We start from the raw sequence: 23,872 nt of genomic DNA, 5'->3' as shown, positions 1-23,872 counted from the left end.
TCCACCCATCCATACACCCACCCTTCCATCCAGTATCTGGTGATTGTTTATCATGGGTAGGACAAAATCACCAGAAAGATCCTTTCCAGCTCTAGCATTCTATTCTTTTATGGACCCAACACTGTTCTAGGTTCTCTGAGGTTTACAGAAACACAAAGCATTGATGTTGTGTTTCTGTACCCCTGGGTTTATAAGTGGACTTGGAGGTCACAATCTAGTTTGCAATCAGACACTGGTTCCCATTATTGAATTCTGTAAATGAACAATTAATTACATTTATAACTGTAAACTCTCCCACACACATTCTTATTTAAACCATGGTGGCTAGTAAAGGAGAGCAGATTGTATTATCAAGCGTAGGGTCTGGCACATTATTGTTGTAAATAACAAAGATAGCTAACATATATATTAGTGGTTTTCAACCATGGATGATTTTTCATATCTGGCAATATCTAGAGATATTTTTGGTTGCCACACCTGAGGTGGAGAGGCTAGTGCTACCAGCATCTAGTGGGTGAAGGCCATGGATGCTGCTAAGCACCCTGCAATGCACAGGACAGCCCCCCAACAAGGAAGTGTGGGCCCACATGTAAGCAGTGCAGAGGCTGAGAAACCCATATGTGTACATGAGTGTGTGCATCCAAAACACTTACGGTTTACCAGGCATACGTGACCTCATCTAATGCAACAGTCCAATGAGGGAGATATATGAATTTTCTGTGGCTGCTGCAACAAATTACCGTGAACTTGGTGGCTTAAAAGGACTCAGAGTTATTCTCTTAAAGTTCCGTAGGTTAGCAGCCAAAATCTCATTGGGCTAAAACCGAGGCGTTGGCAGGGCTGGTTCCTTATACAGGCTCTAAGGGAAGATCTGCTCCTTGCCTCTTCCACCTTCTAGAAGAGTCTGCATTCCTTGGCTCATGGCACCTTCCTCCATCCTCACAGCCAGCAGCATTTCGTGTCTCAGACTCTTCTCCCGTGGTCATATTCTCTCTGTACACAGCTGGGAAAGGCTCCTGGCTTTTAAGGATTCATGAACTTAGACTGGGCCCAGATAATCTGTAATAATCTCCCCATCTCAAGGGTCCAATAATCTTAATCACACCTGCAAAGCCCTTTTTTGTGATGGAAGGAAACATTCACAGGTTCCAAGGATTAGGACATGGACATCTTGGGGTGCCATTATGCTTCCTACTACAGCCTGTGTTACTATTATCTCCAGTTTTATGCAGAAAAAAATGAGGTCAGAGAAGCAGACAGCTCATCTGAGGCTCTGCAGCTACCAAGTCCGGAGTGGGCCCAAATCTAGCCCTGTGGCTCCAGAAGGGCTCCTGTCAGTGAGTCGGAAGGTCAGAAGAACGAGGGACGTGGGGTGAGGGCGACAGAACAAAGGGGACTCCAGTGTTTCAGGTTCCTGCACAGAAATGCCAGTGAGAAACTACCCAGTCACGCTGGGCAGGAGAGAAGAAGGAATCGGTCTCAGTGATTCCCGAATCGCTTGCAAGTTTTCCCTCATTGTCTTCACTCTGCTTTCCTGACCCCAGCTGCTGCCCCCACTTCTCCCGGTGGTTGAGATTCCAGAGTCCTGTGAGATGCACGTGTATTGTTTGACAGAAGTGCTCCCAGCTTGTGTGTTAGTTGCATAACATGGTGAGAGAAGATGGCTGGCTGGGCCTGAATGTGGCCCTCCCCGGGGCGGGTTTAGAGCACGATTTCCGGGAGTGACTGCTGACCCCTGGATCCCAAGACCTCGCAAACCCCAAGACCCCCGATTCTGAGACCCCTCCGAACCCCGATACCCCGGGCCCACCCGAGACTCCCCCACTGGACCCCAAGACCCTCCCATTCCTGACTCCCTCTCCCGGCCCCTGAGACCCCGGGCGCACCTGAAATTCCATCCCCGCAGACCCCCAGTATGCCCAGAATCCCCGGAACAGCGAGATCCCGGATCGCCGAGACCCCCTGAGACCCCGTCCCCCCGAGCCGAGCCGGGGGGAGGCAGCACAGACCCCCAGGCCGGCCCTGCGACCCCTCGGCGGAGGACCTCCAGCCGGGCGGGGGCGCTGTGCGACGCGGAGGCCGTGCGAGGGGGGCGCAAGGAGCGCCCGGAAGTGATGGGAGCCGGCGGAAGTCCGGGCCCCTGTCCTCCGCGGAAGTGTCGCTCGCTGGCTTGCGTCCCTCGTGGCTGACCGCCGGCATGGCGCACTACAACTTCAAGAAGATCACGGTGGTGCCGTCCGCCAAGGTAGGCGTCCCGGGGAACTTGCGCTCTCGCCTTTCTCGGCCGGGTCGCCGGGAGGGCCTGGGCCTGTGAGGCTCCCCCGCCAGGCCCCGCTGTCAGGGCCACGTCCTCTCGAGATTCGGCCCCCCGGGGCTAGGGGTGCCCGCAGAGAGGAGGAGTCCCTCCTCAGACGTTACGGTGCCCCATAGAAGAGCGTTTCCTTCTCAGAGGGTCGGATCCTCCCCAGGGCGGAGGGGTTTCTCCTCAGAGGTTTGGGTTCCCCTAGAGAGGAAGGGGTCCCTCCAAAAGTGGGGGGGGGAGAGTCAGGGAAAACTGTATGCAGCAAGTAACTTTGGAAGTGGCCCCCCGAGAAGTCTTAGAAGCTGGGAGATAGAGGGGAGAGTAGAGATCTGCCGGCCAGACGTGGGTGGCCCTTCTGGTACTGACTGCTCTAGGCCATTGGTCTCTGCGCTGGAGGATTCAAGCAGAAATCTGCGGAGTGCTCGGTCACCTTACGTAGCCTAGGAAATTATAAACAGTGGATTTTAGTTTTACCCATTATTTTATGTACTTTCAAAGTCAAAGATACACAAATTGAAATTGTAGGGTTGTTTCTCTTTTTAAAATATTTTTGCTGATAAAGGATGACGAGGTTGTATATAAAAGATTTGGTTGTAAAAAGTATTTGTAGTTTAAGATACACAGTACAAAGTGTGATAAAAAAGAAAAGTACGGTCGTGAATATTTAAATTAAAAAAAAGTATTACAGTAAAAGACACATTGTCATTAATCCCCCTCAAAATACTCCCCTTCGCTTCGAACACACTTATCCCATCGTTCTTGCCACTTTCTGAAGCAGTTCTGGAAGTCCTCTTTCACGAGTGTCTTTAGGTGCGCTGTCATGGACCAATTCAGAACGTTTCCTTTCATTGCCATTTTGATTTGGGGGAGAGCCAGAAGTCACACGGTGCCAGATCCAGTAATAAGGTTGATGAGGACACCTCACAGTGTTTTTGTTTGACAAATTTCCATACAGAAGCGATGTGTGACACGGAGCATTGTCATGATGGAGGATGAAACCGTTTGCACATTTCATGTTAATGCATTGTTTGTCATCCATTATTTACTGCACAGTTTAAAACACACCTTCTCTCAACTGTAGCTCACACCCAACTGTACTGAACAGGTTGAAACTTGTCACACACTGTAACTAAGGTTCGACACGCCACTTCCTATATTAAAGATCCCTGCCTCTCCATTGGATGGCACATTGCAGCAGCATTTGCCATGTTTTTTTTTTATCACACCTCATATTAGTCTTTTAAGAAAATTTAAAATAAGTGGATGAAAAGTAGACTTCTCAGTGTAACTATCTTTATTTAATTGTAGGATTTTATTGACCTGACATTATCGAAGACTCAACGGAAGACTCCAACAGTTATTCATAAACATTACCAAATTCATCGTATTAGACATTTTTACATGAGAAAAGTCAAATTTACTCAACAGAATTATCATGACAGACTCTCACAGATTCTAACGGATTTCCCCAAATTGGATGTAAGTGACTCGGGGGACCACAGATGGTCTTATAAATGTGAGCCTTCAGGTAATGGGTGTTTAACCAGTTTGGTCTAGTCATCTGACAGATAATGAAGGAAACAGAAAGTAACTGATTTCTCAAAGTTTACTTAAGTGAGTTAGTGGCAAAGCTGGGAACAGAATACAGGTTTTTTGATTCCTTAGTATTCTTCTTTTCCCCCAACTAAAACGCACCTAAGAGGGCCAGAGCTGTCTCTTGAGGCTTTATAACCTCAGCTTACAGGGGCCAACGCAAGCTCTCAAAGCTGTGACTGAATCCAGGAGCCTAGATTCTGGCAGCTCTCCACCCTGCCTGGCTTCCTCTCCTCCCTTTTTTCCAGGCTCCTTTTCCTGGCCTCAAGTTGGGTCAGTAGCCTGAGGCCTGTCACTGTTTATGTTAGTTCGTTAGCTGATGATGGTCAATTCAGCTCTTACAACCTTCTTCACTTGTGAGAAGAAATCGCGTGGGGGAACTGTGACTTCTCCATTAAGCAGAAACATTGTACTCTGCTGCTTAGTGCAGTTTGCCCATTTATGTAGGTGTAGAAAGCTAGACGGACACTGCTTATGAAGTCCCTGTGGAGGGTCACGCAGTGGCGAGGTTGTTTGAGGTGGTGAAGGATGTGGGGTCAGCATACAGGTGAGCCTAAATTTGCCCCAAAATCGTCCCTACAGGTAGGGTATGGCAGAGAGAAAAGGTTGGTTTATGTGACAAGAATTCCTTTTATACTTCAAAAGATAATGATGGCTTGTTCTAAAAAAATACACAAGTGTGTAAAATAAAAACTGAAAGTTTCTGCTAGTGGACAGGCACGTATCTTATGTCTCTAGGGCTTGACAGGGGTGCTCAGTAGATGCTTGTTGAATGAGTAGTTCTTGGGTGAGGGAAGGTTCTGTGGAAAGTACCTGAGGATGAGAAAGGACAGATTATTCTAAACTGCTTTGGAATTAGAAAGTACCTGATTTGAGCAAACAAACACTGATCTGTTAATAGTTAGTGCCAGGTTTCTGTGATTCTTTGTAAGTTTTATCTTTCTCATCCTTGGTATGGTTTTCCTATACACATTTATGAGCAGTCTTCGTGTGTTGTTGTTTTTTTTTGTTTGTTTGTTTTTTTAGTTAGCTGAGAATTTGAGTACAGGGTTGGAGTAAGTTACTATTCATCCAGTGATCGCTGTGTCTCAGGTACTGTTCTAGGCACTGGGAGTAAAGCAGTTATAAAAGAAAGCCCTGTCCTCATGTAGTGGTGGGGGAAAATAGTAAACATGAGAATACATGGCGTGACAGATGAGTAAGGAGAGTAGGGAGTGCCCCAGCAGGGTTTGGAGCAGGGACCTGAAGGAAGGCATGCAGCTCCCTGGGGAAAGCAGGTGTGAAGACCCTGAGGTCCAGAACGGGGTGTCTTTCCAGGAGCAGGAGGACCCAGGAGGTGGAGCAGGGAATGTGAGAGGGAGAGAGCTGGGGAGTGGGTCTGGGATGTAGTGTGGGGCTTGAATTCTGGGGCTCGGAACCGAAGCCTTGACTCCTCTCTTAGAGGACGCCTGGCCTATGGGGTGGCAGACCACTCAGGGCCGCGCAGTCACTTAAACGACTGGAGGTGGTGAAAGAGTTGAGAAATGGTTGGCTTCAGGGGGTCCTCGGAGGACGAGCACCAGGTTTACCGGAGCAGGTGTGGGCTGTATCACCTTGGACAGCGGAGTCACTGGTCCCTGAGCTGGGAACAGCTGCGGTTGGAGGAGGGGAGCAGTTTGTATGCGTTCATCGTGAGATGAGGGTGAGACGTCCAGGCGGAAGTGCCGCACAGTCAAGCTCATGAGAGGCCTGGCTGGGAGGCGGAAAGCTAGGGCTTGTGGACATGTAGATGTGTAAATGTACACGAGGTCACCCAGGAAGCGAGTGGACAGAAGAGCGCTCGGGAGCATGAGCCAATGAGGGCTTGCAGAAGAAGTGGCCAGTTTGACAGGGTCCTGGGGGCCAGAGGAATAAACGCATCAGGAAGGAGCGGCCAGTTGTGGAGGGTGGCAGAGGTCTGGTGACGTAAAGGGAGAACTGGAGGTCACTGGTGATGAACTGTGTCAATGGCCTGATACGGTCCTGACTAGATTGGATTGGGGTGGGGGTGGGGGGAGAAAGGACACAGTACCTCTCTTTTTGGCATTTACTAAGAAGGGGAGGAAAGGAAAGGAAGGAGTGGGGATTCAAAGGAGTTTTAAAACTTCTAAAATTTTCTTGGGAAGTGATGGCATATGGCCTGTTTGTAGGCTGATGGGAATGGCCAGGTGGAGAGGGAAGAATTCTAAATGGAAAAGAGGGAAGACTGGGAGCTCACTTCTTGAGTTGTAAGGGGGTGGCGTCTGGTGCACAGATGGAGACATGGAGACGTGGCCTTGGCTGGGTCTGAGGACAGCTGTCGCGCATGAGAACGGGGATGAAGGGAGCATTCTTAACGCAGGTCTGGGCCGGCGGAAGCGACTGCCGGGCTTGCTTACCTGTGCCTGCTCATGTTCTCAGAGAACCAGACAGTCATTAGCCAGGAGAGGACTCGAGGGGTGGGGGAGAGGGAAAGGCGTGATGTATTTTCCTAGGAAATTCCTCTTCGTGGGGTGGGAAACTGCTGTGCCAAGCTGACTGCCTTGCTCCTTGTTACAGGACATCCATCCTTTCTATGCCGATTTGATGAACGTCCTCTACGACAAGGATCATTACAAGTTGGCCCTAGGACAGATCAATATTGCCAAAAACTTAGTGGACAAGTAAGGTGTTTTCCTAATATAGTGCTTTTTCAGTTACGGTCAAAAGTGAAAAACTCTGACTTATTTCTTTTCACTTCTGTAAGTGTCGCTAAGGATTACGTGCGGCTCATGAAGTACGGGGACTCTCTGTACCGCTGCAAGCAGTTGAAGCGAGCAGCCCTGGGCCGCATGTGCACCATCATCAGGAGACAGAAGCAGAGTCTGGAGTACTTGGAACAAGGTGCGAGCCTGCAGAGCCGGCCTGAGTGTACTGTTAGGGTGCTTGGTCCTGTGGAGAACCTTGCTTTGAAATGTTTTGGTTTTATTTTAGAGATGACAGTATCAAATTAGTATTCCCAGCCTAGTCTGAGAAGTTCTGACAGGCCAGTTATTTAAAAAAGCAGCTAGCACTTAAAATACTTACAGATTAATAGCACTCTTAAGAAAATGTACGTTTCTCATGTTTAATAGGTAAGGTGTCTACGTTATAAATCACAGGAAAATGCCAAATATATATATACATACATACGTACATGTATATTATGACCCATGGCTTTATCAATTATTGACTTTTTAATTTTTTTAAATGCTTTTTTTATAACTTGATGGCATCATATAGCTACCCCAGTTTTGTTACCCGACAGTTGTAACAGTTGTATTTAACAGGACAGTACCTGAAATAACCCGGTATGATTTTTATCAAAACACTTCTTTGCCTTTATACATGCATATATTTTGCACTACAAATGTCTTTTTCTTGTTTTGTTTTTTTGGTTTTTTTTTTAAAGGAAGACAGCTTGTACCTAGCCTTTTTTCTTTTCCTTTTTTTTTAAAGATTTTATTGGGGAAGGGGAACAGGACCTTATTGGGGAACTGTGTGTACTTCCAGGCCTTTTTTCCAAGTCAAGTTGTTGTCCTTTCAGTCTTAGTTGTGTGCAGCTCAGCTCTAGGTCCAGTTGCCGTTGCTAGTTGCAGGGGCTCAGCGGCAGCTCAGCTCAGGGTGCCATGTTCAATCTTAGTTGCAGGGGGCGGAGCCCACCGTCCCTTGCGGGAGTTGAACCGGCAACCTTGTGGTTGAGAGCTCGCGCTCTAACCAGCTGAGCCATTCTGCCACCCCTCTGGAAGCTCAGCGACAGCTCGTTGTCTTCAGTCTAGTTGTGGAGGGCACAGCTCACTGGCCCATGTGGGAATCGAACTGGCAACCCTGTTGTTCAGAGCTCACACTCTAACCAACTGAGCCATCCGGCCGCCCCCTACAAATGTTTTTAGCTCATTTGGTTTTGTTCCCCCTCCCCTGGCATCTTGCAGATAATTTGCGATTGCAGTAAGATTGCAGTACTTGGCAGCTGTGACAGTGCTTCTTTCCTGCAATCTGTTTGATCTTCACGGTAGCCCATCGGTGTTGCTGGCGCTGTGTGCACACAAGGCCTCTGGGAGCAGTCATTACATGGAAACAAACCTGTCAAACCACAAAGTGATGCCATGCTCACTCGCTGGCTTCAAAAGTGCTTTTCCAAATGTCATGTCACTTAGGGAGAGTCGCCTGGGCACTGCTTAGACGTGGTTTGTGGCCCCACCTTGGACCTGTTTGGCAGGAACCCCAGGCTGCAAAGCCGAGGACTAGGACTCCTGTCCTGCAGCCTGATTTTGGGGTGTCCTGTCCACTAGGCCATGGTGCCTTTGCAGCTGATGCTTTTTGGTTCATCCATTTCTCCATCACTTACACTATAAATGTGGCAGTGACGTTAATATGACCACTGGCCTGGAGTATGACTCAGTCAGGCAGATCTTCATCTTTGAGTTTCTTGATTTTTCTTGGGAAATTAAACACATTTAATTTAATCTTCTCACAGTACGTCAGCATCTGTCCCGTCTGCCAACAATTGACCCAAACACGAGGACCCTGCTTCTGTGTGGGTACCCGAATGTCGGCAAGTCCAGTTTCATCAATAAGGTTGGTCTGTCTCTGATGATGACGCAGGTGACTGACGACCTGAGGCCAAAGCGCTGCCATGTGCTGACGGCCGGGGATGGAGAGGGCCTGCCAGCTAGGTCTTCAGTCGCTGCTGCCCTGGCTTAAAACACTGTTCTCCAGGGGAGGATCAAGCCTGTCTAACCTGACTCTACGTTGCTCTTCCAGGAACCGTTTTTCAATTTGATTCTTGTGTGTGTCCTACAGATTTCTAAGGGATTTAAGGACGTTTTTGTTAACACATGCTGTTTCAGCTTTCACATAAACTATTTGGTCCACGTAGTGGGAAGTGTTGAGTCACTTTTTATTTGAGTGACTTTATTAATTGGGACCCAAGGGCACTATTTAAGGAAGTAGGTGCTTCAGGACAGTTTAGCTGACTTCCAGGGACCTGAGCAGAGTTCAAAAGCTTTTGCAGTGTCACCTCAAACCAGCAACAGCTCAGGTGCCCAAAAACAATTGTTATATGTATGTGGCTACTTGCCACCGAGAACACTGTTGCTTAAGCAGATTTGTAGGTTTTTATTTTGTCCATAGCTGTGCTGACATGGTGACAAGCTGAAGCTCTGCAGTGTCCTAGCTGAGGTTGCCAATGCTCGTGAGCCAGTGCCACTTAATTAAAACGAAACAATAAAAAAATTGGTTTCCTCAGTTGTGCTGACCACATTTAAGAGAGTGGTATGTGGCCAGCAGGCCACAAATAGACAGGGCATATGCATGGTCTGACAGTTAAGTTCGTGACCTCATCATAGAAAAAGTGCTACATACCTCATTGCTGAATATCGCTACGGTCACCTTCAAAGTACCCCTCTTGGGAAGCTCTGCACCGACACCAGTGCCTAGTCCACCCTTCAAAGCGATTTTGGAACTCTTTTTCTGGAATGGCCATCAGAGCTGTCGTCGTATTACCCTGGATGTCCTGAATGTCATCGAAATGTCTTCCTTTCAGTATTTCCTTTATCTTTAAGTAAACAAAGAAATCATTGTGGGCCAGGTCAGGTGAGTAGGGAGGGTGTTCCAATACAGTTATTTGTTTACTGGCTAAAAACTCCCTCCCAAACAGTGCTATGTGAGCTGGTGCATTGTCGTGATGCAAGAGCCATGAATTGTTGCCGTTTTTGTCTTTCATGCAGCCTTTTCAGCACTTCTAAATAGTCAGCTTGGATAACTGTTTGTCCAGTTGGTACAAATTCATAATGAATAAAGCCTCTGATGTCAAAAAAGGTTAGCAACATCATTTTGTCTCTTGATTAGGACTGACGGAACTTTTTGGTCGTGAAGAACTGGCTGATTTCCACTGTGCACTTTGATGCTTTGTTTCAGGGTTGTACTGGTACATCCATGTTTCATCACCAGGGATTAAAATGGCCCAAAACATCGTCTTGCCTTTCCAAAAGGTCTTGGCAAACTTGGACTCTCTTTTGCTTTTGTTCATTGGTGAATTCTTTCAAGACCCTTTCTCATGCCGAGATTTTCAGTTGAGATTTTCCTATTTCTCGATGTTTACTTGATCTGCTGTGCTTTCCAGTCAGCCAGTGTTTTTGAGGCACAATTTGGATGAATTTTTGCAATGTGTTCGTCAGTTCTGCTCGTTACTGGTCACCCTGACCTCTCTTCATCAGTGATGCGTTCTCTCCCCTCAGAAAAACATTTAATCCATTTGTACACTGCAGTTTTCTTCATAGCATTATCCCCATAAACTTGGACTAACAAGTCCCTGATTTCACTTCCACTCTTGCCAGGTTTAACAAGAAATTTAATGTTCATTTGTTGCTCTAATTCAAGCTCATTCTTGCAACGGCAAACAAAAACACGCAACAACAATAATGAACGCCACCGCACATGGACACAAACACAGCTCTGAGACCCTGACATATCAAGTTATGAAACCTTACCGAGCTGTTTGTTCACTGCTGCCAGTGTAAGTGCACGGTGGCAAGTTCACGAACTTAATTGTCAGACCTCGTACAGTACAACGTTTCCGTCATCAAAAAAAGTTCTGCTGCTGCTGGGCCAGGGTGGATGCATGTCCCCCAGCTAGTGTCCTTCCTCACCTCCCTATACCTAATCCGGACTCTGCACTGCAGACGGTGGTGTGAAGACGTGGAGCATGTCCTCTGTCAGAGCACAGCAGCTCCTGTCTCTGGCAGTGTAACCAAGGAGGTCTCTTGTTTCTTCTCCTCCTCCTCCCAAAACGGTCTTGCTAGCACGGCGGTGCCACGTGTACACTGTCCGACAGGAAGCGCAGTGCGGAGCGCCTGTGACGGTCTTGGTCGTTTGGTTTCAGGTGACAAGAGCAGATGTAGATGTGCAGCCTTACGCGTTTACAACCAAGTCTCTGTTTGTCGGACACACAGATTACAAGTATCTGCGCTGGCAGGTGAGAGCGCGGTTTGGACGCAGCACAGCCGTCCCGGTGGTTGTTAGCGGGTGTGTTTTCAGCCCCTGCAATGTCCGTCTCAGTGCAGTCAGAGGGGAGACTGAGGCAGTGGGAAGTGATTCTCGGGGCTGTCAGCAACACCCCATGAAGAGACCTCTGAACTTGGGCGTTGCATTCTTCAGAATGGGTTCAGGGGAATAGCTGGCTACCAGGAAGGGTTCTGCATGGTGTCAACAGTGCTGCCATTGGTGCAGTGAAAGTCCCCTTGTCACCGTTTCTGACCCTGTCATTAGAAGTAGCATTTACTACCTGTTTAAAAGCACGAGGCAATCTGTTTCCGCAGTTCAATTTATACATGATGAGGTGGTTCCTCACATATGGGCATGTTTGCTGATTCCCGTTGTCCTGTTTTATGATGTCCCTGAGAGCAGAGAGGCATTCTCTCCAGGTCATTGCTAGCTCCTTGATGAGCTCTGCAGGCCGCCAACCACCCCGCTTTTCCTCAGTGCTTTGATTACCTTACCACGGTCAGCTGGGAGACCTGCGTTTCCTTAGCTAGTGTCAGGGCTGCTGTGGGTGAGTGACCCCGGGTGCGCTGGGCGGCAGTGCGTGAGCATGTGTGCTTCGGTGTGACAAGTCTGACCGTTAGGTGGTAGACACCCCAGGGATTTTGGACCAGCCTCTGGAGGATCGGAACACCATTGAAATGCAGGCCATCACGGCCCTGGCCCACCTGCGTGCCGCGGTGCTGTACGTCATGGACCTGTCCGAGCAGTGCGGCCATGGGCTGCGGGCCCAGCTACAGCTGTTCCAGAGCATCAGGCCTCTGTTCGTCAACAAGGTGAGTGCCGAGCAGTTCTGGGGCTGGGGGCGCAGTGGGAGGGGCTGTTCACTCACCGTGCTTCCTCTTGCTGTAGCCTCTCGTAATCGTGGCAAACAAGTGTGACGTGAAGAGGATAGCTGAGCTTCCTGAGGACGACCAGGTAGGTCGCCCTGGCACTGTGAGTATTTCTTACAGTTCAGCCCCATCTCACACTACCCGAGTCAGAGGGAAGGGAATGGTAGCACTGCTGGTCCCTGAGAGCAGAGAGGCATTCTCTCCAGGTCATTGCTAGCTCCTTGATGAGAAAGGCATTTCTGTTGTACAGTTGGCGCAGTATTTCTGGTTATTTAGTTGACGTGACATTATAAAGACTTTTAGGGGCAAAGTAAACCTGAAATTTCCTTATAACTACTGTGCCGTAGAGGCTGTGGAAGCGTCTGCGCGTGTGACCGGGCAGCACGTGTAGCCTCTGGAGGACATGTGTGCGTGTATGGAAAGGGACAGTCCTACTCCGGGGCCTGAAGGGAAGTGAAGCGCAGGCCCCGGCAGCCGGTGCACGAGGCAGCACCTCACAGCATCAGTTTCCTGGTGGCAGGGGTTTCACAGTGTTGCCTATGTGTTTGCTGCTCAGAGTCTGGGGAAGTGAGTGTGGGAACTGAGTGAGTGGAGAAAAGCAAGCGTCTGACATTTTCCAGAACTACTGTCAGTCATATCTGCTGCAGTTTTCAAGCTGCAGGGATGTCAGCCGAGCTTTCCAACTCGTTGGACCCCGCAGCCCTCTTCAGTAGTGTCTGTGAGGACAGGTGCTGTGAGAAGGTTTGGCTGGTACAGTGGGACTCAGGTCATGGCCCCACCAACAGGGTCAGCATGGCTTTCTTGAGGTGAACTGTCCTAAATGCATGGCCTACGGACTCTGTCGGGAACGGGGAGGAGGAGGCCGGAAGCCTGGGCTTGAGCCCCCGGTGGGTCACTGGAGGTTGGGAGCCTCTGCAGTGGATTGCTTCCTTCCACTACTAGTGACCTGGTGGGGCTGGCTGTACAACCTTGGTGTTCTCTACGACCACTGCTGTTTCCAGGGGAAGCGGGAGTCTGAGCAGTCGGGTGGACCTTGTAGTGGGGACGCAGCCAAACGGTCACCCGCCTCTCAATGTGGTCACGTCTGCAGTTGGGAGAGGGCCGCAAGTGAGGTCTTTTCTCTCAGAGTCTAGTGTTTTACACGGAGTTAGATTCGTAACCATTTTTATGTTGTTTTCCAAGGAATTCTCAGGCTGTGGAGGCCAAGTATTTTATTTAAAAACAACTTTGAAAACATTCTTTTAAAAAATCCGTATCTTGATCTTGCCAAGTTTCTTTTTGGAAGGTAAGATCTCGCAGAATATTCCAGAGAGCCTCTGGTGCTTGATGTCATCTCGCTTGATCCTCCCAGCAATTTGTATTTTCTTTATCACAGAAGAACACAGGGAAAAATAAATAACTTCTTGGGATACATCCTTCAAAAGAGTTAAACGACAACACCTACTTGAGAAACAATACGATTTGTTCGTGGCGACCTGGAAATAACACATCTCATTTTTCCTTTATATTCCCAGAAAATATTTATGGATTTGAAGGCCGAGGGATTTCCTGTGGTGGAGACCAGCACCCTGACAGAGGAAGGGGTTATTAAAGTGAAAACAGAGGTCAGTGATTCCGCACAGTCAGCAGTCGATCCCATTACTATTCTCTTGTTTAGAGCAGTTAGTCATGGGGAAGGTTTCTTGGCAGGAGTTGCTAGCACTGAGCGTGGCATTGGCTCAGGAGGCACACACGGAGGCACCCCCGCTGAGGCCTCGTCCCACCCGTCCCTGGAACGCGGGGCTTTGCGGAGATACTCACCCCCTGGCACAGGGAGTTGAACTGTGTCTGCGCCCTGCTGCTTCTCTTAACTGCCAGTGTCTCCACGGACGCTGTCCTGAAAAGTTTTTCCTGGAACCCAATCAGAAGTAGAAGGAAAAGTGCAGTAACAGTGGGAACAGCTGGAAGCATTTCCTGTTGGGTTTCACATGATTCTGATATTCTTACTTTGTTGTTACTTGTACCTGAAATAAGAAGAAAGGGCAACTGTGATACTGTTAGTTTTCCCCAGGCTCAGTTACTCCTGAGGTGGTTTATCACATGAATTGGGTCAGGGATGACTGGTGAGCACGAGGTCACCGGCGGTGGAAGAAGGGCCCAAAAAGGGACGTGGGGCCTCTTAGGCCAGCTCTGACTGCACTGCATCGGGGCTCTGCCTCCAGTTGGTGGGGCCCGGCCTGGAAGGGGAGAAGAAAGTCTGCTTGCCTCCGAGAGGTTGGGGTCAGCCCCTGGTAGTTAACTGGACCATGGGGTGGTACTGGGGACTTTGAGCCACCAGATGTCACTACTGAGTAAAAGTGCATAACCAGTTCCAAAGCTTTGGAACTTAGCCTCTGGGTCCTGATTCTTGTCGGAAGGTGATGGGCTGCTGCAGGATGCCTGTGACTCCTTGCCTTGTTTCCACCTCCTTCAGGCTTGTGACAGGCTTTTGGCTCATCGAGTTGAAACCAAAATGAAAGGAAACAAAGTGAATGAGGTGCTGAACAGATTGCATTTGGCTGTGCCAAACAAGAGAGATGATAAGGTAGGTGGCCTCTCCAGGAGCCTTGGCGGCGGGCCTGTGGCGCTGCTGACACAGTGGACTTCGCCCGGTGGCCACAGCTCCAGTGACATGCATATGCAGAGCGGGCTTGAGTTTCTCACTCAGACTAAAAAAATCTATGCCGTGTGTGAGGGTGAGGTACCCAGTTACAGCCTGCTCACCGCGCCAGCGGCTGCTGCTGTTACCTGTCGCGATCTTTCCAGAAATATTATCAGTATCAAAGTGTACTTTGAAAAAATTTTCAAATGCAGAAATATATTAGTTGTTTCAAATTTTTCATTTTCTTGCTGTTAAGAACGGTGCTCAAGTGCACCTCTTTATACACAGGTCTTTGTTTTTGTTTGCAAGCATATCTGTAAATTTCAAGGTATGGCCTGATGATGTCATTGTCCTCGCAGAGTGCCTCACCAGCTGTCGTGCACTGACAGCTGCCTGCACTGCGGGTGTGGGTGTTGTCTGTCAGTCTAGTCAACTGAAGGTGGTTAAAGGTGGTCGATTAAACAGTGCTGGTCACTGCATTGTGTGGAATTAAGACGCTGTCCACCTGAGATCCGTGTCAGAAGGCATCTTGCTGTGATGTTAAGGATGAGGCAGCTGAGCTTTTTTCAGTGTGCTGTTGGCCTTCCCAGTTCTCCAGCTCTTCTGTTCTTGACTCATGCACTTGTCATTTATAGTAAGGAAGTCACTCTTATGTATTCTATAAAACATTTTTATCTTTTTGTCACTGCCTTTTGATTTGTTTTTGTTTTTGTTTTGCCTCAAAGTACACATTTTTAAGCTATTAGTGTATCTTAATAGTTTCTCTGTGGCCGCTGAGTTTTGTGTCATGCATAGAAATGCCTACCATCCATTCCAGAAATAGTTCTTCTATGCTCTAATTTTTTTTTAAATTTTACTAGATTTGAATTTATTTTCTTCTTAGGAAGCAGGTGGAGATCACTATCCAGCTCTGTTTTTCAGCTGACTACTCATTTATCTCAGGCTTAATCTGAATTCCTCTTGTTCATTGATCTGCTTCGTTTATCCTGTATGACTTCCTTTATTCATGATTGTTCTGGACAGTCTTACAGTCACTTTTTCCAAACGAACTTAATGTTGGCTTGCGGAGTCATCCTAAATAACTCCCTTGCCCAAACTGCTGCTGTGCCCTCCCCCTCCCGCGAGTCACCTATTGGTTCTTAATTGGTCTGAGTATGATGTTATATTTCCTTTGCAGGTAGGAAACTTCCAGTTTTTCATTTCTGTGTTTCTTGCGCATTCTGCAAGGCATTTTGTATAAACATGTACTCACTGTCTTCTCAGGAGAGGCCCCCTTTCATCCCAGAAGGAGTGGTGGCACGCAGGAAGAGAATGGACACTGGGGAGCCGCAGAGGAAGAGGGTGGGTTTACTTGCAGAGCGGCACGGGGCATGGGGACTTAGCACCTGCTGCCCAGTGCCCGCTGCCCATGCCACTGTGCCTTGGACATGGCCAAGAAACCTAACAAGGATACCTGCCCTCGCAGTGCGGCCCTCCAGGTGGTCAGAACAGCTCACCTACCGGATATGATGTGGGAGGGCTCACCTTTAGGTTGGGGAAGGGGCTATTGCACACAGCAGGAGGGGATTGGCATATCTGGGCCCTCAAGGTCAAGTGGAGCTCATTGTAGTTGTTTGTTTTATTGCAGGAACGAGATATTGAGCTGGAACTGGGAGACGATTATACTTTGGATCTTCAGAGTAAGGGCTGGCGCATAATACTTACTTTAAAATGTCAGTTGCATGTAAAGTGTTTCAGAAAAGTGGAAGGACATTCATGAGCACAAGTCTTCTGGCATTTTGTTACTTTCTTAAAGATGAAAGGTTGCATGCTGGCAGGGCTCTGAGGTATCTTCCTTCCTGCTGGTGTTCTGTCGTTTCAGGGGAGGGGTTATTAGCTTTCGTGGCATGGAAACGTTGAGCTAGGTTTGATATTGCTGGTAATGTTATTCATGCCTTTTTCCTCCGAGCGTATCTTGTTCTTTTGTTTTCGTTCTTCTGTTGTCACTTCGTCCTAGGGTACTTCCTGTTAGACCTTCATGAACGTTCGAGTGATCCTTTCGTTACCGTGTGGCTTTGCTTACAGAGTGAATTACACACACTCTGTTGTCTTTGCAGAGTGACGTGACTTGTATAAGTTATACTTCATTTTGGGCACGTGATACTTGAAGATATTAAAAACTATTATAAATGTAACTTTTTTTTAACTTTAGAGTACTGGGACATAATGAATTCATCTGAAAAATACGATAAGATACCCGAGATCTGGGAAGGCCATAATGTAGCTGATTACATTGATTCTGACATCATGCAGGTGTGTGTCACTTGTCAAATTCTGTGATTTTGTTCCTTTTTAATACGAACCCTAAAGGACACAGCACAACTTTCCGCTCCCTGGTATCGGTTGCCCAGGTTCCTTCTATACCACTGAGCCTCCCCATCCCGTCACCGACAGCTGACCCAGCCAAGGCCCAGTGCTGCTGGCTGGGCTCCACGGATGCAGGCCACTGACCCTCTCCCCGCAGAGGCTGTGTCCCTTCTGCGCAGACTCCTCCTTCCCTCTGCTGCCCTCAGGCACCCCGGGCCCTGCACACGGCGCTGCTGGCGCTCAGGCCTGATTTGGCTCCTCTTCCCTGCTAGAGTTTTGCTGTGTCACCACAGCCCGCTCCTGTTTGAGTCTCCCCGTTTGCTTTTTCTTAGCATGAGTGTCCGCAAATTTCTCTCTTCTTTAAAAAACAAAATTCTCTGTCCTCCCTTCAGTTGCTACCCTGTCTTTTTCAGTCAAGCTTTTTGAAAAAACAACTTTATAAAATATTTGCCATCTACATGTTTTCATGTTTCTCTCATTAGCTCCCTGTGGTGCCCTTAATTTCTACATTGAGTCTCCTGATATCCGGGGATAAACCTCACTGCAAGTCTCCCTCACTGAGTTCCTGTGTTTCTCTCCTGGAACATTCCTCGTTCTCTGCTATTTGATTGGCGTCCTTGTTGCTTTGCTTTAGTCAGCTTTCCTGTCTCTTGCCCTGTTTTTATCCTGCTGTCCGCACTCCCACACGTGAGAAGTCATGTCACTGCCCTTTAAACTTTTCACTATCTCCTGCTTTTGTCTCCTGTTGCGTGGCACCCAGTGTCCTCTGTGTGGGTTTAGGGTGGCCTGTGAGTGTGGCCTGGTCATGCCCATCCCAGCCCCACTGCACCCCACACACACTATATAGACATAGTGACGTGGGCACGTGCGACTGCTGGATCCCTGCCAGTTTATTTGCTGGGTGGTGACATACACACACGTATCTTTTAACTGTGCAGCCATGACGTGTTTTTGGGGTGGCCTCAGGACGAGTAAATGGGCCACTGCAGTCAGCACGGACCTGTGCAGGTTGACGTTTTCAACTGTTTTGCTGGGACCAGGGGGTCAGGGAGGTGCTATGTGCACATTTGAGCCTTGCTCTGGGCACTCACTGTTTTTTAAGGAGAAACAGATGTGGCACAGAGAAGTTAGCGATTTGCTGTCAGCTCGGCGTGCATGCACGCTTCACTTTCATCCCTGAATCTTTGGTGGGAGGTCAGCTCTGGCACATGGACGAGGCCCACATGAGACGACCCTGTGTCTGGGTGTCCTGGAAGGCTTAGGGGAACCTGGTTCCCATATAAAGGTTCTTAATGCTTATGACGTTTTCATTGTTGGTTTTGTTCCATTCTGACTCTTTAAAGAAATTGGAAGAGTTAGAAAAAGAAGAAGAGCTAAGAACAGCTGCTGGGGAGTACGACAGTGATTCTGAAAGCGATGATGAAGAAATGGTGGAAATCCGACAGCTGGCAAAGGAAATTAGAGAAAAAAAGAAGTTGAAAATTCTGCAGTCCAAAGAGAAGGACACACAGGGACCCAGAATGCCGCGAACTGCCAAGAAGGTAAGTTTGTGTGTCTTCTGTGGGGGCCCCATGTTTGCATGCAGGGTTCTGAGTCGGTGCTGAACACAGACTCCCCGTGTGGCCGTGGCTGCGTGCGCGGTGTTGGTATGTGCCGGCTTTATGGGTGGTTGAGTCTTAATCTTTCCTATCTGGATACAACCTTTGTTGGCTGTTCAAACTTCACTGCCGATGCCACCGCACAAATTAAGATTCTAATTTATGGCTGGTACCTGTAAAGACCATTAGGTCACATGGTCTTGCTCTTTATTTTGTTAGCCAGGACGCACCTTTGCCATTTCCACAAACCTGACCCGATCTAACAAACATGAAGGCAGGTACTGGCTCCAAGGATGTGTGAGGACGGGAGCAGCTCACTCTAGGCTCGAGTGTGTCGGTGAGGTCAGGGTTCTGCCCAGCTCAGCTCCCTCTCTGGAGGCATCTTTGTCTCCTCATCCTCGTCAGGGCGGCAGGGGACGCTAGGTCCTGTGCTTGTCCCTGAACCACAGGGAGTGGCGGGGGGGTGCAGCTTCCCAAAGATGCAGGGCGGTCAGAGGGCAGTGGGACGAGAAGCAGCAGGACGACATGTAGGCAGTCAGAGGGCAGGACGGGAAGGAGCAGGACGACGTGTGGGCAGTCAGAGGGCAGGACGGGAAGGAGCAGGACGACGTGTGGGCAGTCAGAGGGCAGGATGGGAAGGAGCACGACTACAGTGCAGAGCCCTGTCGCATCCGTGTGCTTGACAGATGCCACGTGGTGGTAAGTGAGCGGTTCTGGCAGACGCAGTCGTCTCTGTCTGCAGTGGTGCTTGGGGACCTCGAGTGTGCCTCTGGGCACGTTGCCGGACCTCAGGCTTCGGGGTCTCATGTGCACACAGGGACAACCTGTGTAGTCATGCAGGACGGAGGGTGAGGTGTGCACTGTGCCACACATTGCAAGTACCCTGGAAATGCTAGTTTTTTGGGGATTTAATGAGACCAAGTAAAAGACTGTCTAACAGAAGCATGTCACAGACCATTGTGAAGGCAAAGCTCACCCGATGATTTTGCTGTGCCGTCAGACCCCCTGTGCCTGAAGCAGCTGTCCTTTCTCCTCAGGTTCAGCGGAAGGCCCTGGAGAAGGAGATGCGCAGTCTGGGTGTGGACATGGAGGGCAATGACAACGTGAGTGCTCACGCCCAGTCCCAGACCGGCCGCAGCTGGGTGCACCCGGATCTGGAAACCAGGCTTGGGACCCTGGGGGTCACAGTGCTGGTGAAGAAAGAGACACGAGCTCACAGTGTTCCTGTGGGGCGCCTTGCTGGCCGGGCAGCTTGCCTGAAAGTGGAGCCCTTTGGTCCCTCCCGGGAGGGTCGGGCGTTGGGCTCCACGGGCCACGCTGTCTGTCGGTGCAGGGTGCTGCGGCCTCGCTGAGTGCTTGTGTTCCCATTCAAGGAGGGTTTAAGGAGACTTGCTCACGCCGTTGACCTTAATGAGATCCCCCCTCTGCAGGCGGGCCTTTCCGTGGCTGGCACTCTGCTGCCTGTTCACGCAACGCGCCAGGTGTCAGGTGGCCCCAGGGCTGTTTCTTTCACTTTGTCAGTGTTTTATTATATTGTATGTACATTATCTTCCAGTCCAGCCTAATGCAAAACTTGGAAAGTACTGAAAATGAGAAAGGATCACTTGTAGTGACAGCACGTAAAAACGAACTAGGATATTGTGTGGTGTGCACCTTTCTATTCGTGTTTACATGGATGGCTTCCGTGTCTGCTGCTGCTGCTGCTGCTTTTTCTCCCGTATGCTTCTAACCAGCGCCACGCTCGTCTGATTTTCATTATGCTGCAGGCACTTGTCATGTTAGGGGCATTGTCTCACATTTCTAATTGAGTGCAAATTTAGCATATTGTACTTTAGTATATTTAGTATATAGTATATTGGCTTTTTGGATTACTCACACTTAGAAAGTTTGTTTGCTGTTGCCATAGAGTGTGAGGCAATGTGTAAGAAAGACACAGTGAAATAGAAGGATTGTGTCCACGAAAAGCGGCTGTCAGAACAAGACATAGTTGATGTCATCCGTCCTACACCATTTTTTCCCCTAGAACTTTCATTTTGGTGACTGAAGTCTTGACATGGAACTTTAATTAGCTTCAGCTTAGTTGTCAAGTAACCGAGGTGCTGTTGAGTGTCGGTGTGAGAGGAATCAGGCTGCAGGTGGCTCCCAGCTCTTCCCCTGGGAGCCCTTAGGCCAGCAGGCATTGCGGGTACCTCCTAAACTGTGTGTGTTTGCTCGACAAGTTGTATAAAGGAACGTTTTCATATACGAGGTTATTTCTCGAAACAGATTCCCAGCAGTGAAATCACAAATCAGAGGGCAGCGTGTTGACAGGCTTTTCCCAAGGGCTGGGCGGCTTAGATTGTCGCTCGAGGTGCGTGAGCGCCCTGGTCATGTGGAGGATAGTGTAATGTACAGACGTAGCTTCTGACTCGGGGCAGGGAAGTGACAGGCTTCCTGCCGGGGATCCTCCTGAGGGAGCTGGCTTGTCCTTCCTTCCAGACATGTGAGGAGGGTGGGCCCACTGCAGTGAGAGCAGAGCTGACACCCGGGCCGTCGCATGTCTCTGCTGAACTGCAAGGCTCTGCTTGCTGGTGGCCATGTTGGTGTTCCGATGCATAAACCCAAATGGAGGAGTAAAGGAGCAATGATTGTCTGAAAACAAGTCGTGATGCTAATTTAACGATCTAGGTTAAGGGAAAACACTGCTGAACGGGCAGCTCTAAATTGTTTGAACTGGAGGACAGTCAGCTTTGTAACATGAAGCAGCAGTGTTAAGTGAAAAAGGACTTTTGAGCAATACTTGATGGTGAATTCACTATTTTAAAGATCTGTTTTAGGTTGTTTGATAGTAGCTGTAAAAACTCTTTGTAGGACTAATTTCATGTTTGTCACCAAGCCTGGAAGCCAGGCTGGGACCCTAGAGCGTGCCTTTTGTGCTTTTCAGGCCCATTACGCGGTCCAGGCCAGAAAGTCTCGGAGTGTCACGAGGAAAAGGAAGCGGGAAGACTCTGTCCCGCCCACATCTGTCGCCCGGAGTCGCAGTGGCTCTCGAACTCCACGTGACTTCTCTGGTCTTCGGGACATCAAGGTTAGTCCCTGTGGTGTGCAGTTAGTAACATGGTGGCCTCCGCTTTTGGTTCCCTGAGGGCTCAGGGCAAACCCCGCAGCTGTTTGCAGCAGGGCCTGCGGGTGAGGGTCCACTGTGTGCTGCACCCCGAGATCTGTGCTTGGGCCATGCTTCTGTGGGTGTCCCTGCACCTCTGCCTGGGTGCGCATTCCCTCGGGGCAGACAGAAGCATGGTGTCACATAAGGTCCCAGCCATTGAGGGAAGTGCTGAGCATGGGGCTTTCACCCACACCGAGCCACGCAGGGGGAACCAGCCCAGATAGCTGTATTGGCCAGTTTTTTTGGAAAGACACTTTGGGCATACAGGATTTTTTTTATTAAACACGGAATTTGTTAGTTTCTGCATTTTGAAAATTCACGTGGAGAAAGTCCATATAAAGTGGCAAGTGTACTTCGTGGAAACCTGAATTTTCCATTGCACCATGCCCGACTCCATCTGGAAATCTAGGTTTTCATGTCGGCATTGCCACTTGTCGGTCATAAGTGAGCAGGACAGTTTCATGGGTCTGAGTCTGAGTTTCTTCGTTTGTCCAAGAGCGAGTTAGAACAGACACACTCTCACCTTCCCGGCAGTGTGCCTGGTCCTTCCAGGCACAGCCCTTGTCCGGGGTAGCTTTCCTGCTGCCTTCGCACATGCAGACTAGTTGAGTTCCTGCAGACATTGGTGGACACTGGTGGGACTGAGGAAAATACCAGGCTTCTTACCGAGCAGACCTGGGCCAGTCGACTGAACAGATCATGAAGAGGCACATGCAAACTTGGTTTCGGGAGCTAGCGTGTTTTGTGTTTTCTTCTCCATTGCAGATGGTGAAGAAAGCCAAGACTATGATGAAGAGTGCACAGAAGAAGATGAACCGCCTGGGCAGGAAGGGGGAGGCTGACAGGCACGTGTTTGACATGAAGCCCAAGCACCTACTCTCTGGGAAGAGGAAAGCTGGTAAAAAGGACAGGAGGTAGTGTCCTTCGCAGCTGAACGCTTTGGCGAGACTGTCGTCTTTTGGTTTCATATGGTATGCTTTCACAAAATTGGAGTCAGGAGTTATAAACGGGACATAACAGGGAAGTAACTAAAACCTGTTACTTGTCTGAAAAGTCTGGTTAACCTTCAGCTGTGCCGGTGTGGGAGGTGTTCATCTCTGTGGAATGTTACAGGTATTTGGAGCAGACCGTGGTTTCTGCATTTAGTGCAGTTTTTGTTATGTCAGATTTGTAGTGCTGGAGAGAATCGTGATGTGACTTGTTTTTGATGGAGAAAAATCTTACTCTCTTCCACAAGAGGGAACTTAGTTTGCTTTACTGTATGTGAATGGTCCTTTTTTGCAAAGAAAACAATTCCGCTTGTGGACATGCACAAAACGCTACCAGCCCTGCCCTACAGACACAGGTGTGAGCACGAGTTTGTGGCAGGACACCGGCACTAAATTATTCTAGTCTTGTGCAAAGTACCATAGTACTCTCTCTTTATTATCAAAAATAAAGTACAGTCATTTCGATACTTCTTTTTTTTTTTTTTTTTTAGTTATAATCACTGTCAACTTGGCCAAATGAGAAGGGGGGAAAGAAGACAAATGTTTTTTTGGGGTTTTTTAAAATTGAAATGTGTCAGATTTTTTTTTTTAAAGATTTTATTGGGGAAGGGAAACAGGACTTTATTGGGGAACAGTGTGTACTTCCAGGACTTTTTTTTTTTTTCTCCAAGTCAAGTTGTTGTCCTTTTAGTCTTAGTTGTGGAGGGCACAGCTCGGCTCCAGGTCCAGTTGCCGTTGCTAGTTGCAGGGGGCCACAGCCCACCATCCCTTGCAGGAGTCGAACCGGCAACCTTGTGGTTGAGAGGATGCGCTCCAACCGAGCCATCCGGGAGCTCAGCGGCAGCTCAGCTCAAGGTGCCGTGTTCAATCTTAGTTGCAGGGGCGTTGCCCACCATCCCTTGCGGGACTTGAGGAATTGAACTGGCAACCTGTGGTTGAAAGCCTGTGCTCCAACCAGCTGAGCCATCCGGGAGGAGCCGTGTTCAATCTTAGTTGCAGGGGGCACTGCCCACCATCCCTGTGGGACTCAAGGAATTGAACCGGCAACCTTGTGGTTGAGAGCCCACTGGCCCATGTGGGAATCGAACCAGCAGCCTTCAGAGTTAGGAGCACGGAGCTCTAACTGCCTGAGCCACTGAGCCAGTCCTGAAGACAAATGTTTTTGTTTTAAAAGCAAAACTACTTTTTGTGGAATAAAATGTGACCTAAGGCACAACAATTAAATGTGCACCTCTCCTGCGCCAGTAGTCCATTGCTGAGAATCACAAGCTCAGTAAAAACAAACACATGGGCCCAACCACAAAAGCACCTCCAGGAGCAGGGTGGCGGGGTTCTGTTTTGTTATTTTAAATAGAAATCATTGTGAAGTGTGTGTCACTCGGACGTTGGA

At 48.9% G+C, this 23,872-nt stretch overlaps 1 protein-coding gene across 1 annotated transcript; it reads left to right on the top strand.

The window, feature by feature from the left end:
- The first annotated feature begins 1,640 nt into the window (after positions 1-1,640).
- Positions 1,641-22,949, top strand: GTPBP4 (GTP binding protein 4). The gene is made up of 17 exons (XM_019718065.2): positions 1,641-2,245; positions 3,611-3,781; positions 6,452-6,555; positions 6,639-6,775; positions 8,388-8,488; positions 10,794-10,886; positions 11,536-11,727; positions 11,804-11,869; positions 13,299-13,388; positions 14,237-14,347; positions 15,668-15,745; positions 16,032-16,083; positions 16,596-16,696; positions 18,094-18,291; positions 19,386-19,451; positions 21,272-21,415; positions 22,259-22,949. The coding sequence occupies exons 1-17, from the start codon at positions 2,198-2,200 to the stop codon at positions 22,409-22,411; spliced, it is 1,905 nt and encodes a 634-aa protein (XP_019573624.2). The 5' UTR covers positions 1,641-2,197; the 3' UTR covers positions 22,412-22,949.
- Positions 22,950-23,872: the final 923 nt, after the last annotated feature.

This window comes from Rhinolophus sinicus, linkage group LG02 (assembly GCF_036562045.2).
Source record: "Rhinolophus sinicus isolate RSC01 linkage group LG02, ASM3656204v1, whole genome shotgun sequence".
Taxonomy (NCBI): domain Eukaryota; kingdom Metazoa; phylum Chordata; class Mammalia; order Chiroptera; family Rhinolophidae; genus Rhinolophus; species Rhinolophus sinicus.
Note: the sequence above shows the minus strand (reverse complement) of the source record. Positions and strands in the feature narration are given on the sequence as shown.

Coding starts and splice junctions, on each gene's coding strand:
- GTPBP4 (XM_019718065.2), top strand. CDS start 2,198: ATGGCGCACTACAACTTCAAGAAGATCACGGTGGTGCCGTCCGCCAAG. Junction 3,782..6,451: donor CGGATTTCCCCAAATTGGAT/GTAAGTGACTCG, acceptor TCCTTGTTACAG/GACATCCATCCTTTCTATGC. Junction 6,556..6,638: donor GCCAAAAACTTAGTGGACAA/GTAAGGTGTTTT, acceptor CACTTCTGTAAG/TGTCGCTAAGGATTACGTGC.